This window comes from Hoplias malabaricus, chromosome 7 (genome assembly GCF_029633855.1).
Source record: "Hoplias malabaricus isolate fHopMal1 chromosome 7, fHopMal1.hap1, whole genome shotgun sequence".
In the NCBI taxonomy this organism is placed as follows: Eukaryota; Metazoa; Chordata; class Actinopteri; order Characiformes; family Erythrinidae; genus Hoplias; species Hoplias malabaricus.
In genome coordinates this window covers 26,221,421-26,238,511 of record NC_089806.1, presented here as the reverse complement: position 1 = coordinate 26,238,511, position 17,091 = coordinate 26,221,421, and the positions used below count along the sequence as shown (strand labels likewise).

Here is a 17,091-nt window from a genome sequence, read left to right as displayed (position 1 = left end):
CAGCCTTTTAAATATAAAAGACTTTTATTCTTTTTTTTAAAATGAGGACATTTAAGAAAAATTGAGGTAATTGCCTAATCTAGTCTACCCTTTTATCTTAGTCTCTTCTTGATTTTAAAGACAGAGGCCTGCAGCAGTTTACTACCACTCAGGAGAGTTTTTAATTTTAGTTTTATTTTAATTTGTTGCAAGAACTGAATGAGACTGAAAAATGTAATGAAACACAAAAATGAACAATATTGCGGACATTTTTAAAATAAGAACTGCAGGAAAACTGGTCATGCCAACAATATTATCTTGTTTTAGCCCATAAAAATCAAATAAACTTAGCACAAAAAGTAAGGGAATTTGTGTTTGGTAAATGATTTCTTTGTTGTAACAATGTTTCTTGCCAACAAATCTTATACCGTAAGAAAGCCTGTTAATCTCCCTCTTAAAAGGTGCCACATTTGTAAGGAACATAGATTTGTGGGATGAGTAGTAGAGTCGAGTATGTGGGTTGCGCCAAAGAAAAATTGGCCAAATCCTCTCTGGCTTGTCAGCTTGTTAGATTGTGTATCCTACATGACATTTTTGTTCTTCTGAATATGAATTTTTTATTAGTGTATATAAATACTGTAAATACATAATACAAAATAAATTCACCTTCGCAGATGCAGCCCTGGCGGATGAGCCCAACCATCAGGGAGGTGCACTGGTTACACTTGGTGGGGATGCTGAAGGTCTTCACCACAAATTGATGGGCCTTGGGCTGCAACGCACAACAGTACACAATGCCTCATTAATTTACAATGCAGTGTAAAATGGCATTATTACTTGTGAATCTATTTCCTTTATTTACTTTAGGGGAGGAGTGGCCTAGACTGCTATAGCTGGATCTGCTGGTTGGGGTTTGAAGACGTGAGGGGTGGTCCACCAGCTGCAGGGGGAGAATACATGATACAGAAAATGATACAGAAAACACTTCGACCAAAGGTGGACAACCCTAAAAAAAGTCTTTAGTAGTTGTGGTACTAAGAGTGGTGTTTTAGAGCACATATAGATCATCTTCAAACTTGCCTCGATGGGCTCAAGGTCACTGGCAGTGGACGGTGAGCGAGAACGGGATATTCGGCGAGATTTAGAATCCTCATCCCTTGAAGGAGTGTTAGAGGGAGTGAAATCAGCTGAGTCAAGCTGAGAGAGAGAGAGTGAGAGTGAACCTGATTACTTTAATTCAATTCACCATATTTCTGATTCATCAACATTTTGAGAGAGAGAGATCAGATTTAACACCATGCATTAAAAAAGGGGCTAAAACGTAACCCGGCACTGTAGCCCAGAGAAAACTGAGTGCATTGAGTCCAGGAAGGTTTATCTGAGATCTGTGATTGTTTACAGAAATCACACCCATACAGTAGAACAAAGCAAAAGTAGAGAGACCAGGCTTCAATCCAAGATACCAAAAATACAAAAGGCACACAGGAGAAAGAAACCAAAAAAAACCCTACACCCCCACCACACCATGCACAACATGGGGGGAAATAACCCCACCATTTACTATATAACAAGAGAACAAAATAAGTATGAAATGACACTGGACTTGCAAATGCATCAGAGTTGGGTCTCAGAAATTATTTTACAGCTTCTCATGCGGTACAGTGAACATCAAAAACAGTTACCACCCATGCAGTACTTGGAATGCATCAACACAAGAAAAGAACAGACAACTCCACTGTTCTTGAGTCAGTACTATTAAACTATTAAAGCAATAGTTTGGTGAAAAGACCATTTCACCCTATCACCCAAACCAACTACTCCACTTTACCCAATGAGCCAAGACATGTTTGGTATCTAACTCCTCTTTTTTGACAACTGGAAGACAAGGCTAATGGCTAAAATATAGTTCAAGTACTGTTCAAAACCTTGCATAAAAACTGAGCTGGCCTAACCTTTATAGATCACTTACAGGTCCTGTTTTGTCGGGTGACTTCCAATAAACCGAAAGAGCCTATTATATTAGTTTGACATTCATCTATTAGAAACAAATTGACTTTATAAATATACTTTTGCCAGATTTGCTGGTAACCACAAAAACAATCTCAGTAGATCAACTTATTCAGCACAAAGTGTTTGATCATTTAACAATCTCGGTTTCCCTATTAAGTGCTGTACATTAGCTTCTCTTACTGTTTGCTACATTAGCCTTATACAATGCCCAGTGCAGAAGTGAAAGAGGAAAATTGAGAAACCAAATGTGTTTTGGCGAATCAACTTCATTGTATTCAACCTTTCATTTTTCACCAAACTAGCCCTTCAACCCCCTCAGAAAACTAATGAACCTTACACGTCTGCCTTTGCTTCCTGGACCACAAGAAGGTGAGCGCTTTGGAGGGAGAGAATATAAAAATATATAAATAATAATATCAACAACATTACAGTTTTGTCCAATGGCACAGATATTTCACAGAAAGGAGTCTAAGCTGTTTCTAAGAGGGGTTCATTCTTCATGGAATTGCTAAAAGGGAACAAAGTAGGGGAACAAATGCACGTTGGAACATGTGTTATCAAGTTGTTGGATCTCTGGATGTTCTCCAAGCCTGTTACACAAAGAAATCAGCACATATGAGAGCATTAGACTGGAGTCACTAACAGAAAGAGGGTGGAGGACAAAAAGGCATTGAATAAGAAGCCTATTCAGGACACGCAGAGTTGCGATACACCTTTAGCAGCTGGATCATGGGTAAATGCGAGAGAAGAGCAAAATGTCAGACCTGGTCTGTCCTTAAGCGCAAGTATGTATGTGGGTTTGCATGTACATGCCCACTATCTCACTAAACAAACGCGCTGTTCTTTGTGATGGGCCGCTGGAATTAAATAGTTAAGGCCAGCTACAGCAAGATGTGAACAGACCTTAAGCCTTACACAAGCATAGAGACTGACTTTTGGCAAAGCTGGATATCAGGAGCGGTCACACATCCTGGTTTTGTTCAAGAGATCGGAGTTTGTGTGCGCTTGTGTGTTAGACACGTCGAATAATGTACACCATGTTTAAAAGGTATCTAAATAATTTGAAATAAGTGTCCTATATGAACTCCTGCCTGAACAAGTAAATTAACGTATCTCTCGTATGTACAGGGTCATTCTACTAACATTTAACACGCTCATACTAATGAGACAAAGAGGAACCAAACACATTCTTCTATGCACCACTCCTAAAATTCCTAACACCACCTTTAGTTTTAACAGCGTGTTTAGAGTTAATCTAATCGACTACATCAGATAATAGGAAGCTTGGGATTTTTTTTTCAGTGGATCCAGTAACTTACATCTTCCCAAAACTCAATCAAAGAGGAGGAAGAAGAAGAAAATGAATCCTGAAGGACAACAACAGGAGAATGAGAGAAAAACAAAAAAGATGAGTATGGTACAGATTACATTGGATAGATGAACATAACACACAAGAGTAACTCGTATAGAAATTAGAATGGGGAGTCAAAAAGTCTTCTCAAATGGTTTCCAATGAACTGAAATTCAGGTCTGACATAAATGTTATGTTTGAACATAATGTATTTTTACATTTCCAGATGAAAAAGAGGCATAAACATTTAACACATGTAATATAAAACTCACATCAAATTGGTCCAGTGCAGAGGTGGGAGCATTGAGGAAGGCCAAGAAGGAATTCTGAGAATCCTGGTGCTTGACACCTAAGAAAAAACACATTTCATGGGGATTCAGATAATGATTAAAGAGGAGGATGCATGAAAAATGCTACAATATAATAATGAATAATTGTACAAATTTCATCTCATTGTGTTTATTTTGGTTATTAAATCAATTAGCGTAGGTTCTTTGTTTATATCACTGTTCATGTTAAAACCAAGTAGTAATGAAATAATCCTTGTTTAAATATACTGAAGCCAACACCTCAAGGCATCAGCCTATCAGCAGGACAATGATCCTATGCATAACAACAAACGGCTTAAAGAAAACAAAGTGAATGTATTGGAGTTGCCTCCACAGTGTCCGGACCTGAATCCCATAAAAGTTTTGTCTGCTTGAAAAAGTGTGTGAGGGGGGAAAAAGCCAACAAACTTGTCTGAAGTACAAAAGTCTTGGTGTGGAATTAAAAGTGCAAAGCTTACTTTAATTATTACACGAAATATACAGCGACATGAAAGGTCTTCAGTTTAGGTGCATGTAATTTTCAATACCAAATGTATAAAGGTAGGCTATTGCCTTACAAAATATTTGTCAATTTATTAACAGTTTAAGCATTGTTCAATTTATTTAATTTAATATAATAAAATTAATAAAAAAGTATTTTTTATTTTTGGAAAAAACGTCATATAGAGTAATCAACGCCTTCAAATAAAATTGTCTATTTTGTGATTGATCTATGTCAATTATGTTTAAACTTTTTGATAGTGTGTATCAGTGTGTTATTCTCAATTAAAAGAAATTGAGAAATAATACATATACTATACATGTAACATGTATACATATACATTATCAGTAAACCAATGATGATTTACTGACCCCTTCTCTGACGCATTTCCTCCATCTCCTTTCTTAGCCTCTCAACCTCAGCTATGAGCTCCTGATTCTTGCCCTCAGACTCCTGCAGTTTACTAATAGAAACAAAAAAAAAAGATGAAAAATATTAGTAACTGAATCCTTTGGTTGGGTCTATACAAGGCACATGTCCATAAAGGCCAAAGGGCTGCATAGTTTAAAGTGCTTTTTCAATTCATCTGATAATTACTGAGCCTCTCTTAAGCTGATTCCATACAGTAAGTTGCTGCAGTAAAATGTACATTGTGCACAAACTATTGTGGCTTGCTGTGGAGGGTCATAACACAAAGGAATATCGTTATGGACAAGACTGGCCTCATAAGCGTATACTTAAAAAAATGATGACATCACTCAAAAACTGAGCTTAATCCTACCACTCTGTGGATATATTGGTAGCTTTGACTTTGTTAAGCTCATCCTGGATGGTCTGTTTGGCTCGAATCTCAGCATCCAACGCAGACTGCAGCTCCAAACGAGCAGACATGTCCAGCTTAGCAAATCTCCTCTTCTGCCATGGCATGTTCTGAAAAAAGGAGATGAATGAACTGTATTAGTCCTATCATCACTAGAGAATCATGGAAGAGGAACAAAGACATTTCTCCTGCACTAACAAAAAAAGGTTCCAGGGTAGAACAGAATAATCTTTTGTTTATACCTTATACAAAAATGTACCTGCACAAATCTGCTTTTTCTGATACACTACAGCTGTCATAGCTCAAGATACAAAGGTGAATCTTGTAAAACAAAAGCAACTCTCATCCTAACCCTAAGCCCTAACACCTAAAGCACAAAGATGATGGAAAAGTTTGGGGTGATAATGTAATTAAATGTATACACTAACTACCTTACACTTTATGTAGTAAAATGTGACAATGGTTACAAATGTTCAATATGCAACATGTTAAGCTGCTCAAAACTGTATTGAAATCACAATTACACTTGGGGGGGGGGGGGAGAGAGAGAGAGAGAGAGAGAGAGAGAGAGAGACTTACTGTGCCTCTGACTCCCAAGCTGGTGCTCCGCAATCCTTCCAGCTCCTCTGTCATCTTGGTGGCTAGCGCTTGAAGGTAGCCTCTTGCATCTTTCTCATCACTTACCCTAAAGAAATAAAACAAAAAACAAAACACAAACAAATATAAACATTCAGCTCTGTCCACAGCCCTCAAAATATCATCTTGGACCTGAAACATTCATTCATTCCTTTTTTTGTAACCACTTCATATTGAAATTCAGAGTGTTTGAGATTTCTTAAAACTTTACATGTTTTCTCACTAATATTGAACATGTAGCATGTTCAGTCCTGTGAAGTATTTACAGATTTCTATTGTTTGTGCTTTTTTTCAGATTATCAAACTTTGTATATCAGACAAAGATAACTTGAGAAAATACAAAAACAAAGTTGTTTTAAACTGATCATTTTATATATTAAGAGAAAAAAAAGCTACAAACACATCACAAACAACATGGCCCTATGTGAAATAGTAATTAATTTAACTATGTTTTACCATATTTATTGCAAAGCTGAGTTCAATATTTCTAGCCACACCCAGAGCAGATTATTGCAAGAACAGATGAGAAACAAAGTCCTTGACATTTATCTGTCTGGAAAGTTTGAGAAACAGCACTGAGAGCTATTATCCACAACTGGAGAAAATAGTGAACCTTTCCAGGAGTGGCCTGGCTACCAAAATTACACCAAGAGCATGTTGACAACTCATCCAGGAGGCAAAAAAAACCAACACAGAACAACATCTAAAGCTCTGCAGGCCACACTTGCTTCAGTTAAGGTCAGTGCTCATGATTCAACAGTAAGAAAGAGAGTGGGCAAAAATTGTATCCATGGGAGAGTTCCAAGGAGAAAACCACCGCTGACCAAAAAGAACACAAAAGCCAGACTCACATTTGGCAAAAATCACCTTATTGGTCCCCAAGACTTTTAGACAAATATTCTGTGGACTGATAAAAATTGAACATTTTGAAGGTGTGCGTCCAGTTACATGTGGAGTAAAACTAACACAGCATTTTAGGAAAAAGTAAATTATGCCAACAGTCAAACATGGTGGTAGTCATCAGGACCTTAATGACTTGCTGTACTTGATGGAACCATGAACTCTGCTCTCTACCAAAACATCTTGAAGGAGAATGTCCGGCCATTATTTCAAAACCTTAAGCTCAAACATACTTGGGTTCCGCAGCAGGACAATGATCCGAAGCACATCAGCAAGTCCACCTCTGAATGGCTCCAAAAGCCAAGTTTTGGAGTGGCCTGTTCTATATCCGATTGAGCGATTGAGATACTGTGGCATGACCTTAAACAGGCCGTTCAGGCTTGAAAACATCAAAAGTGGCTGAGTTAAAACAATTCTACAAAGAGTTCCTCCACAGAGATATGAAAGACTCTTTGCCAGTTATTGCAAATGCTGGACTGCAGTTATTTCCGGCAAGAGTGACACAACCAGTTATTAGGTTCAGGGGGCAATTATATATTCACATAGGCCAGGTAGTTTAGAATAGCTTTTTTTTCCTTTAATAAATGAACTCATCATTTAAAAAGTACTTTTTGTATCTATTCAGGTTATCAGTATCTGATACTCAAATTTGTTTGATAATCTCAAAAATGTCTGTATGAAAGAAGCACAAACAAAAGAAATCTATAAGGGCACAAATACCCACAGTCATGCAAACTCCTCCTACATCAAGTAGGTTTTGCTAAAGCTGTTAAATTGATGGTGGCCTAGGTATTATTTCACAAAGCAGGATTTCTGAATAAGTTAAATAACTTAATCCAAAATTAAAATGTTCGACAACTCTGTTCTTATTGGATAGGTACCAATTTAGGGTTGTTTCAGGGTGGAGAGATTGAGACCACACGACCCTGTAATATACAGTATTTTCAGGTAGGGGGCTCCACTCACCACTGAATAATCTCGCTGATTTGGGCCTCCCAGTGGGCCACACTCTCTTTTTTGTCAGTCAGATCCCTCATCTCCTCCTCCAGCTGCTTGTGGCTACTGGCTACATTCTCATATGTGGAGGTCAGCTACAAACAGAGAGAGAGAAAGAACAATAGAGCTGGACTTAGAAAAGCTGGAAACAAAAAACATCATAGAAGAATGTCAGCATAAAGTAAGGGTAAGGGAGACCTATAAGCAAAATTGTAGGCAAGATAATGGAAAGAATGATTAAGACAGGAGCTGACAAAGTAAACTGAAAAGAAAGGGATTGAGTTGAACTAGGGAGTAGAGAAAGCAAAATGTGAATACTGATTAAAAGATGAAGCAAAAAGCCAATGAGAGAAGCTGCCATTAATACAAAATATAAAATGTTACAATATCACAAAGATCCATTTCTTAAACAAAATGTATTTCACAAACATACACTTTTTACAAACATGCTTCAAAACAGGCTGTTTTCACTTAAGAGTTTGTGTTATCCGACTTATTTAAATTGCGATCAGCCATATCATTAAATCCACCTGCCTAATATTGTGTGGGTCTCCCTTGTGCTGCCAGATAAGCTGTGACCTACTGAGGCATAGACTCCACAAAACCTCTAACAGTGTTCCATTGTATCTGGCACAAAGAAATTAGGAGATCATTTAATATGCAAGGTGGGGCCTCTATGGATCAGACTTATTTTTCAAGAACATCCTACCAATGCCTGATCACATTGAGTTCTGGGGAATCTGAAGGCCAAATTAATACTCTGAATAATTTTTTAATTGTCCCAAAGAAATGGTGATATACAATATGATATTATGAAAACCATGGCAAAATATAATGTCAAAGTATTAACGTTTATTTTTAACTTCAAAAACAACATGCTGCATTATCTAACTGTAATTATCAACTGTACATCTAAGAAATAGTGACGTCCTGATCAAGTTATTTTTACCATGATCCTGATTCGAGTCTTTTAATATCAAGTATCTGATACCCAATCTGCTACTTAGATTTTCCTACATAGTACTGTTACACAGTGCACACTCAGCCCAGTGTATCAGCTTGTCACTGAGTATCTCACATTAAGAAACACACTGCTTGCATCCAAGCTGCTGTTTAATTTTTTTTTATAACAAAGTAAACAAATGGTGTCTTCACACACAGTTCATATAAATAATATTATTTTTAATCTTATTATGTAAAATGTATTTTATGCATAAAAAATTATTTTGATTCTAAAAGTCAGTCAGTTTTGTCATCACAGAGTTGAGGGACAAATTAAATATAGTTTCAAAAATAAAATGTAGGTGCAAAAATAAGATTATAAGAATAAGACCTGTTTCTCAGAACCGCGACAAAACCAACAAACCCCTTTAGGTGGGACTGTGACTCCATTGGCTGCAGCACTAAATTATGGACAAGTCTGGCTGCTGATTGGCTAAATAAAAGTGATGACCAATGAGAATTGCTCCAGCAGCATTCACGAACAATGGCAGGACAGCGTGATGTGTGTGTGGGCACGCGCATACGTACATTTGTGCAGTTTTAAATGTACTCAGATGGAAACCTGTGTATCCTCGGCATACTCGATTATGGTCATCTTCAAATTCATGCAAAACATACTATGGAATGTATAGATATTTGCGATATATCCCCCAGCTCTAGCTTGAGCACAAGTCACGTTCACACGTACGTTTATGTCACAATATTGCGATATGGCACAAATCTTATCGAATTAAAAGCATACCGGTATTATCATGAACGATATTATACCACCCACCCCTACCTGACACCTCTCTATCATAGAATCAGTGAGCTTTGGGAACCTTTGTCCTTGTCTCCAGTTGTCCTTCCTTGATTCACTTTTGGAAGGTTGTAAAACCAGCATACTAGACCCTGAACATCATATAAGAAGATGCTCTGACCCAGTCGTTCAGAACCTTGCACTTGCTTTTCCATCAACTTCAAGAGCTCACTAGCCTCAAGCTGCCTTGATAGGTGCCATTGTTACAAAACAATCAATGTTATTCAGTTCACATGTCAGTGGGTTTGTGACTGTTCCATTCTTTCACATTAGTAGTGAATGAAAATAGAATGAGATAGTGAGTAGTTAGAATGAGGTAGTATACACATGGTAGTCATTAAGGCATATCCTTTTAAAGGGATATCAGCAACAGGTACAAATATTGTAGGTTAAAACCGAAACACAAAAACATGTCATTGTCTACTCAAAATATTTAGAGATAAAAATAGATCATGGCACTTGTCTTAGAGAACACAGCAATCCTCCCTTGTATTATAGGGTTTCCAGTGTTTTTATGAAATGCATGATTTTTAATAAGCCCCCCGCAGTAAACCAAGGGTGCCTTTATATTCAGCATTTGCAAACCACCCCCCAGAGTTATTTGACTTGGGAGCTACAGCCACTAATATCTCTGTCCAAAGCAAACGAAGCATATCCAACAAACAGAACCATTTAAATTTGTAATACAGTGCTAAGATAACTTTCAAAGAATGTAAAGGAATGTGAAGGTTGTAAAGAAAATAAAAACTAGAAGATAAATACAGTAAACATGTCCAGGGGAGGCTACAACTTGTGTATTCAGTATTTACACAACAGGAGGTAGGGAGGTTGCATATATAAGAAATAAAAAAAACTGTATAATAATAATAATAATAATTCACACAGTTTCCATTACTCAAAATAGCTCTTAAGCTAATTGAAACCACTTTTTAATTTTTGCATTTGTGTAATGTAGGACATGGAAGAACATCAGGACTGTTATGCAACAAAAACAATCTTATAAGAAACATTCACATAAATTAAATCAACCCTTGTTGTCCCTACTTGTAAGGACTCAAAATCTGTCCAATAACTTAATTGAGTGTTATTATACAGATGTTATATAGATATAGGGCTAAATTATTATATTTTATGCATCCATGATTAGATATTGTACATGAAAGCAAAGTTTACACTGTCTTTCATATTATTTTTAAAAAACTAGACTACTTTACTTTGTGCTTTTTTCAGTTTCAACGTTTCAATGAAGGTTTAAAGGATTTTTTTTTTACAAAATGTCTCAACCCAACTTTTCTGGAAATTGGATTCAAACATTCTTGTGGACCATAAATGAAAGCAAGGATTAAATGTTGTGTATGGGCCTAGAAGCATTTAACTCACCTTCTCCAGCTCACTGGTGAGTTTCTTGTTGTCCTCTGTCAAAAGCACCCTTTCCCTTTCATACTTTTGTTTGCACTCTGCTTCAAACTCCTCACGCTCATTTTGGCTAATGCACACAGACACAAATAAAAACTCCATCATCATTATCATCATTAGGCCAATATCCAATATTATACGTGTGCATATCTGCCGATGATGATACAGCTGCCAATGTACATTTACAAGCTATAATAAGATACCCTGGATTGACATTATAGACAAATTACAGTAACATTTCTTTGCACATTTCATCTTTCAACCAACTGTATGAAAAAAATAAATAAAAGTGAAAGCTGTCTTTTGGGAAAATATTTAGCTACATTTATTTAGCTAACTGGTCCTTACAGGGACCAGTTACAGGCGCCCGTCTTTCGCAGGGTGACACACACACACACCTGTGGACACTTGAGTCGCCAATCCACCTACCAACGTGTGTTTTTGGACTGTGGGAGGAAACCAGAGCACCCGGAGGAAATTCACATGGACACGGGGAGAGCACATCAAACTCCTCACAGACAGTCACCTGGAGAGGGACTTGAACCCATAATCCCAGGACCCTGGAGCTGTGCGACTGTGACACTACCTGCTGCGCCTCTGTGCAGTAATACAGAAATAAGAGCTTCAGCTCTGCCTTTATGCTACTCCACAATGTCAGTGTTGGAAGAATCTGAGCACACGTTAATTATTTATTTATTTTTTAAACACTTTCATCAGTTTTTTCTTCTTAAGACAAAAAATATAAATAAAAATAATACTAAAAAGTGTGTCACCCAGCAGCAAAAAGATATACTTTTTATATTGGTACTGATGCTGTATGCCATGCTGTTACCTATAAAATGGACACAATCCAACAGCTATAGGCTCTGGTGCATTTCTCATTTTTATAAACAGTAATTTGAAAATCCATATGATAAACTCTTTTCTAAATTAATTAATTGGCTGAGGCAAGCAGTTAATGCATTCAGCTTTCATGGTGCTAACAGGTAGGACATTAAGTTCTGTTACTTGTTAACTACAGTAGCATTACATGTTCCAGGGCTTACCGAGTAAGAGGAAAAATGGTGGACTCTCTTATAAAATCTTACAATCTGTTATACTATTTTAATGGTACATTATCATAGGCTACGAATATCTCATGACCTCCTAATGGAGTAACTGAAAAAAAGAGTTAAAAGTAGAATTAAACCTCTTTACCTTCGCATTACCTTCACAGAGCAGCATATAATCAGTTTATGCTCACCCAAAAAGAACAATCACCCCCTACCTTTCTCTGCGGGCCTTCTCTAGCTTGTCTTTGAGCATGAGGATTTCTTTCTGCAGTGTGAGGTGCTGGGCCTCGGCGTCGCGAAGCTCCTTCCTAAGGCTCTTTAGCTCAGAGCTGTGGAGCGTCTCCCTGCGGCACAGCTCCTCTTCATACTGTACACTCTTTTTCTCCAGCTCCGCACGCAGCCTTGCAGCCTCCTGCTGCTCCGAACCCCCTGTAACATGAGGGGGTCCTGCTTGCTTCAGCTCCTGCAAAAATGACAAGAGTCAAAGAGAAGGGACAAAAGCAGTCGGAGACAATGAATGAATGAATAGAGAGAGGGGAGGGGGGAAAAATAAATAAAATAACGCTATCAGAGATGGATATCTTATATCGTGGACCTGTTTAAAATTTCATCATTTAGAGTGCCTGCTCATTTGGCATTGAATTCATTCCCGTAATACCCACAAAATATAAAAGCAACGGAAATTTATCAAATTTGTTTCAGGGAGGTATCATGTCTACAGATGATAATATTAGAGAATAAAAAATTGACATATTTGCACTACATGTTGTGATTATTTGTATTACTGTTAAGGAAAGTGATCTCCCTGCAATTATTCTCCCTTACCTTCATGCCCTCCAGGTCCTCCTCCAGCTGCCTGCTGTACTGTTCATTTCTCTCTCGCAGCTTACGCTCTTTCTGAGCCTCAGCAGATTGCTCCTCAACCTGGGCTTCCAGCTGAGAACACAACCGAAACAAAGCCCATATTGTTCACTCTTTAAGGAGCAACAGGTAAAAAGTCAGCAGGACAACTCCAGTAAAGACATACTTACCATTCATGAAACCTGCCCTATGCTTCTATATTCAGCTAAACTGCACAGGTTATTCTCAAGCAAATTTCTATGTGCTCTTATCTTATAACCATTTACATATTGTTATGAATATGAATGAGCTTGATGACAATGAATGAGCTTGATTTTTCTAACTGCACTTTATAACACAATTTTAACTAGATTTATCTAAATTAAACTAATACTGCCATTAACAGATGTACCCACTTAACAGCATAGCTACGTTCGGTCAAGCTTCTAAATTACATTGCTGTTAAAGGAAGCATTCACAGAATGGGCATGGCCAATTCTGACCAAGAAAAGACAGAGAACCAAGCCAAAAAAAAAGAGAGAGAAAGCACAGGGCATTCTAGCACTGGGAGTGCCCCACAGTAAACCAGCTGAATCATTGAATCACCTAAGGTTGTGAGGGTCAGGGAGTTTAAATAAGGCTAAGATGTTTAGCCCATTAGCTTCAAACCAGTGGAGAGACCATTTTACCTCTTTCCGTGCTCTCTCTGCTTTACGCACATCCAGCCGCAGCGTCTCCACCTTCTGAGACAGACTCTCCATCTCCTCCTCTTTGTCACGGAGCTGACGTGCCAGCCTCTGCTTTTGGGAGCGCAGCTCTGTGAGGCGCTCATTCAGATCAGAGAACTCCTGCATGGCCATCTTCCTCTGACTGTGGGCCTCCTTCAGCTCTTTCCCCTGGGCCTTCAGCTTCTCCTCGGAACCCAGCAACCCCTGGACAGAAGAGAAGCGGAGAGAAGTTTGTTACGCAATCAGTACTACCACAGCATAGAAATTAAATGATCAGTTACTGTGATCATAACATAAACCCAAATGCAATGTCACACATTATTTCCATTTAAAACAATCTGGCTAAATGGTTTCTCACATCATGACGTGATACAAATAATTCCTGTGATAATGTACACAAAATAACAGGATTTTCAGACCCATGCTCATTTCCTGGATGTGAAAGGTCATCTTAAAGTGACGCAAAAGGGGCATTTTAAAAAAAACAGATTGTTGTCCACCATATTTTACATTTTATTTACATCTAAAAAAGAGCTGGTGCCATGCAAACGCAAAATTCATTAACACAGTCACAAAAATATGTTGAGCAATATGCCTTACCTTCTGGAGGTCATCCTTCTCTTGTGATAAACTCTTAAGCTGTTTTTCCAGAGACTTGATTATCTTGGTGGAGTCTTCTAGATCTCTACGTGTCATACTGGCTTGCTCCAGCTGCTGCTCCATTTGTCCAGAATCTGAGACAAGTTATAAAAGGCAGTTTTCAGAAACTTAGTAATGCTTCTCAGCATTAAATATAAAGCTTTCTAAGAAGTATATAAACTTTGCTGTTAGCATAAGGTGAAACACCTAATAATAAGTTTAACTTTGGAACAAATGGCCATTTAGGGGCATCATATGTTGACATTTTCATGATATTTTACAATATAAAACTTTTATTTATCTTTTCAAACTGCTGAACTAAAACCAAATAAGCAAATTCTTTATCACTTCTACTTTAGCTTAGGTCAGGTTCTGAACACAAAGCCACTGCTGGCCATGTTGATTTGGTCGATGAGCTTCTCTCAGGTCAACTGTGATACTAATATGGCAGTGTGTAGGTGTAGCTGGTGCTGCAGCATTGCTGGAATTTTAATATCTGTCACTGTTGTGGTTCAGTGGTGAATAGGATAGGGAATGGTCGATACAGCAGGCAGGAACAAGTGGCCTACAGTTGGCAATTGTGCATCTAGGTCCTCTTACAAAACTTACTCCCAAGTTAGACCTGGGCCACATCGGCCTGTATGAATGTGTTACCTGCTATTTGCTTTTTCAGGATATCTATTTCACTCTTCAGGCTCCGTATCTCCACCTCTTTGTTGGCATTGACTGGCACATCTGAACTGGGGTACTGCAGAGCCTGCACAGTCTGGGTTGACTCTGAGGCACAAAGGATGAGTCAGTCAGTATCTGTCTCAGAATTCAGACAGGGTATGTGTGTGTATGTGTGTGTGTGTCTTATTTATTTCATACATTTTTGTCTTTCTTTTTAATTAACCTGCAAAATATTTCATATTATATTTAAGAACAGACTTTTCAAAACACCACATGTCATACAGGCATTTATTAACTACATATAATAATCATGAAAAACAGTAATGTGCAAAAATCAGAGAACAAAAACATGAGAGAATGTACTGGGGTGTCTATCACTTCACTATCTATTTTTCTGACACTTATCCCTAAAAGTTTATCTCAAAGTTTAGTGAAGTTTGTTTGCCTTCTCTGCTTCCCACAATTCAAATAGTCTCAAACACATTTAGTGGTATTAAGGCTGGTGGATCTGGAACCAATCCACTGTCCTCAACACATCTTCTTTAAGTTTTCTTCATTGTTGTTTATTTCATTTCCTCAGTGACAGCTACACATTCTTTAAGACCCACAGCCTCAAGTTATGGAAGACAGGAAGGACTGCAACACATTGATTTTAGCAAGAGAGCAGTTTGATTCTCTCTCTTGATTTATCTTTCAAAGATGAAAGCCTTAAGCAAAGTATTTGTTCTGATGAGAAGTTACGACAGTCTTCCAGGTCTTCCACTGTGGTTTGGGGTCTTGTTTCTCTTATACTTCATCTTTTAATATTTGAAATAACTCAAATGCATTCATTCTTAATATTGAAACATCATAATGCAACAAAACATCAGAAGCATTTTCTCTTGTTTGTTTCTCTAGCCCACAAGGTCTGTCAAAGTAACTACAGTTCACAAGAGATGGAATTTAAATTTGGACCTGATTTATGGACTGAATATGAATATTCCTTTTAGTTAAGCAACAAAACAAACACTGAAACACAGTATGACAAATATTTCAGAGGATGTGTTTTGAACTATATAATCAGTACTATCTAGAAATGCATAAATCAAGACATTTTTATTCTCTGACTTTTATACAATGTTATAACTATTACATCCTAATGATAATTTTTGGGTGTGTTTCTGTTCACCTTGAAGCTTACGGCTGAGCTCTGTCTTCTCCTGTTCCAGACGTCGGATCCTCCTCTCGTAGGCCTCGGAGGCTAAGCTGTCCTCCAAACTCCTCTGTATCCCAGCATCCACTTGGTCAGAGCCACTGGTCTCCCGGAGGCAGCCACGATCAGATAGAGAGCTATGTGCAGGGACAGACACACACACACACACCACTGCTTTTAAAGTGGTACGGACCACTAACCCCAACAAATGAAACATAGCAGTCTATTTTCTTTTTCCTTTATGGTTAATCCTCACATTTCAAATATCAAAAGAAGGCTAATATTAGACATGCATGGATATTTTGGGTCTGCTTGCTTTACTGTCTTTAAACCTAACATAAAGGAAACCATGCTGAAGGACTTCCACCCAAAACCCACATTATTCCAACACAGATTATATAGGATTGCAGTTAACTGCTACACTGGAAAACCACTCATTCATAATATAGACATACTAGATCAGTGTATTTTGCCTTACAATCTTATTGGAAGTAAACTTTGGCTTTGAATGCTCACCACTTGCTGGTGTAAGTGAAGCCAACGAAGGGGAGATGATGTCCAGAGAAGGCTGTATGGGAAGGTGGTGGCATTGTCTCCTAAGGTAATGAAACAGTATTAATTTGCACTTCTAAAATTCACCAAAAGCACTAAGAAATGGCCAAAAAAACTAGAAGAAGTAGTGAAGAACTAGAAAGGAATTTATAAACTAATGGTGTTTTTGATTTACAAGTTTTAAAACTTAGTAGAGCATCACAGTACTGATCAATTCTGGATAAGGCTGTGGTTAACATTCTAGGTCCTGGAGAACCACTGTCCTAGACAATTTAGTAATTCGTGTATCTGTAACACACCCAATTGAACCTAGTAGGTTGTAAAATAAAACAAGTCACATGGACAATTTCAGATTTTGTATTTTTAAGGCCATTACACAACTCAAATCACATCTTGCATTATAATTGTGAAGATGCTAAAGTGGTTATATTGCAGAACCTTAAAAGTTCTGTTTTAGGAGCGTTAGAAAACAACCAAACATGCAAGACACATGCTCCTGGACCTGGGGTCAAAATTATTGATCTGATTTAGAGAGTAACCCATGGTCACTAACACATTTTCTATAGGAAACACAATTAACAAATTTCTCTTAGCACTGATTAATACAGTGCACAAACTGTATTAATCAGCTTCGCCAACTTTCCACGTTGGAAAATGAATTCAAATCAATGGTTTTTCACAACCAACATATCAGAGA

General features: G+C 37.8%; 1 protein-coding gene across 4 annotated transcripts in view; it reads right to left on the bottom strand.

The window, feature by feature from the left end:
• The window catches only part of cdc42bpab (CDC42 binding protein kinase alpha (DMPK-like) b), a 78,993-nt gene that overhangs the window by 16,363 nt on the left and 45,539 nt on the right, over window positions 1–17,091 (bottom strand). For 3 of the 4 annotated variants that reach the window (XM_066676479.1, XM_066676482.1, XM_066676480.1), the window contains 17 exons: window positions 16,359–16,438; window positions 15,819–15,979; window positions 14,633–14,755; window positions 13,940–14,073; window positions 13,301–13,543; window positions 12,597–12,707; window positions 11,987–12,234; window positions 10,684–10,789; window positions 7,473–7,597; window positions 5,550–5,655; window positions 4,932–5,080; window positions 4,522–4,613; window positions 3,613–3,689; window positions 2,327–2,365; window positions 1,060–1,176; window positions 842–919; window positions 646–751 (listed from right to left, as the gene is read on the bottom strand). In XM_066676479.1, coding sequence (XP_066532576.1) covers window positions 646–751; window positions 842–919; window positions 1,060–1,176; window positions 2,327–2,365; window positions 3,613–3,689; window positions 4,522–4,613; window positions 4,932–5,080; window positions 5,550–5,655; window positions 7,473–7,597; window positions 10,684–10,789; window positions 11,987–12,234; window positions 12,597–12,707; window positions 13,301–13,543; window positions 13,940–14,073; window positions 14,633–14,755; window positions 15,819–15,979; window positions 16,359–16,438 — 2,095 coding nt within the window. The remainder of the gene's footprint in view (window positions 1–645; window positions 752–841; window positions 920–1,059; window positions 1,177–2,326; window positions 2,366–3,612; window positions 3,690–4,521; window positions 4,614–4,931; window positions 5,081–5,549; window positions 5,656–7,472; window positions 7,598–10,683; window positions 10,790–11,986; window positions 12,235–12,596; window positions 12,708–13,300; window positions 13,544–13,939; window positions 14,074–14,632; window positions 14,756–15,818; window positions 15,980–16,358; window positions 16,439–17,091) is intronic. The other variant, XM_066676481.1, reaches the window with a different exon arrangement.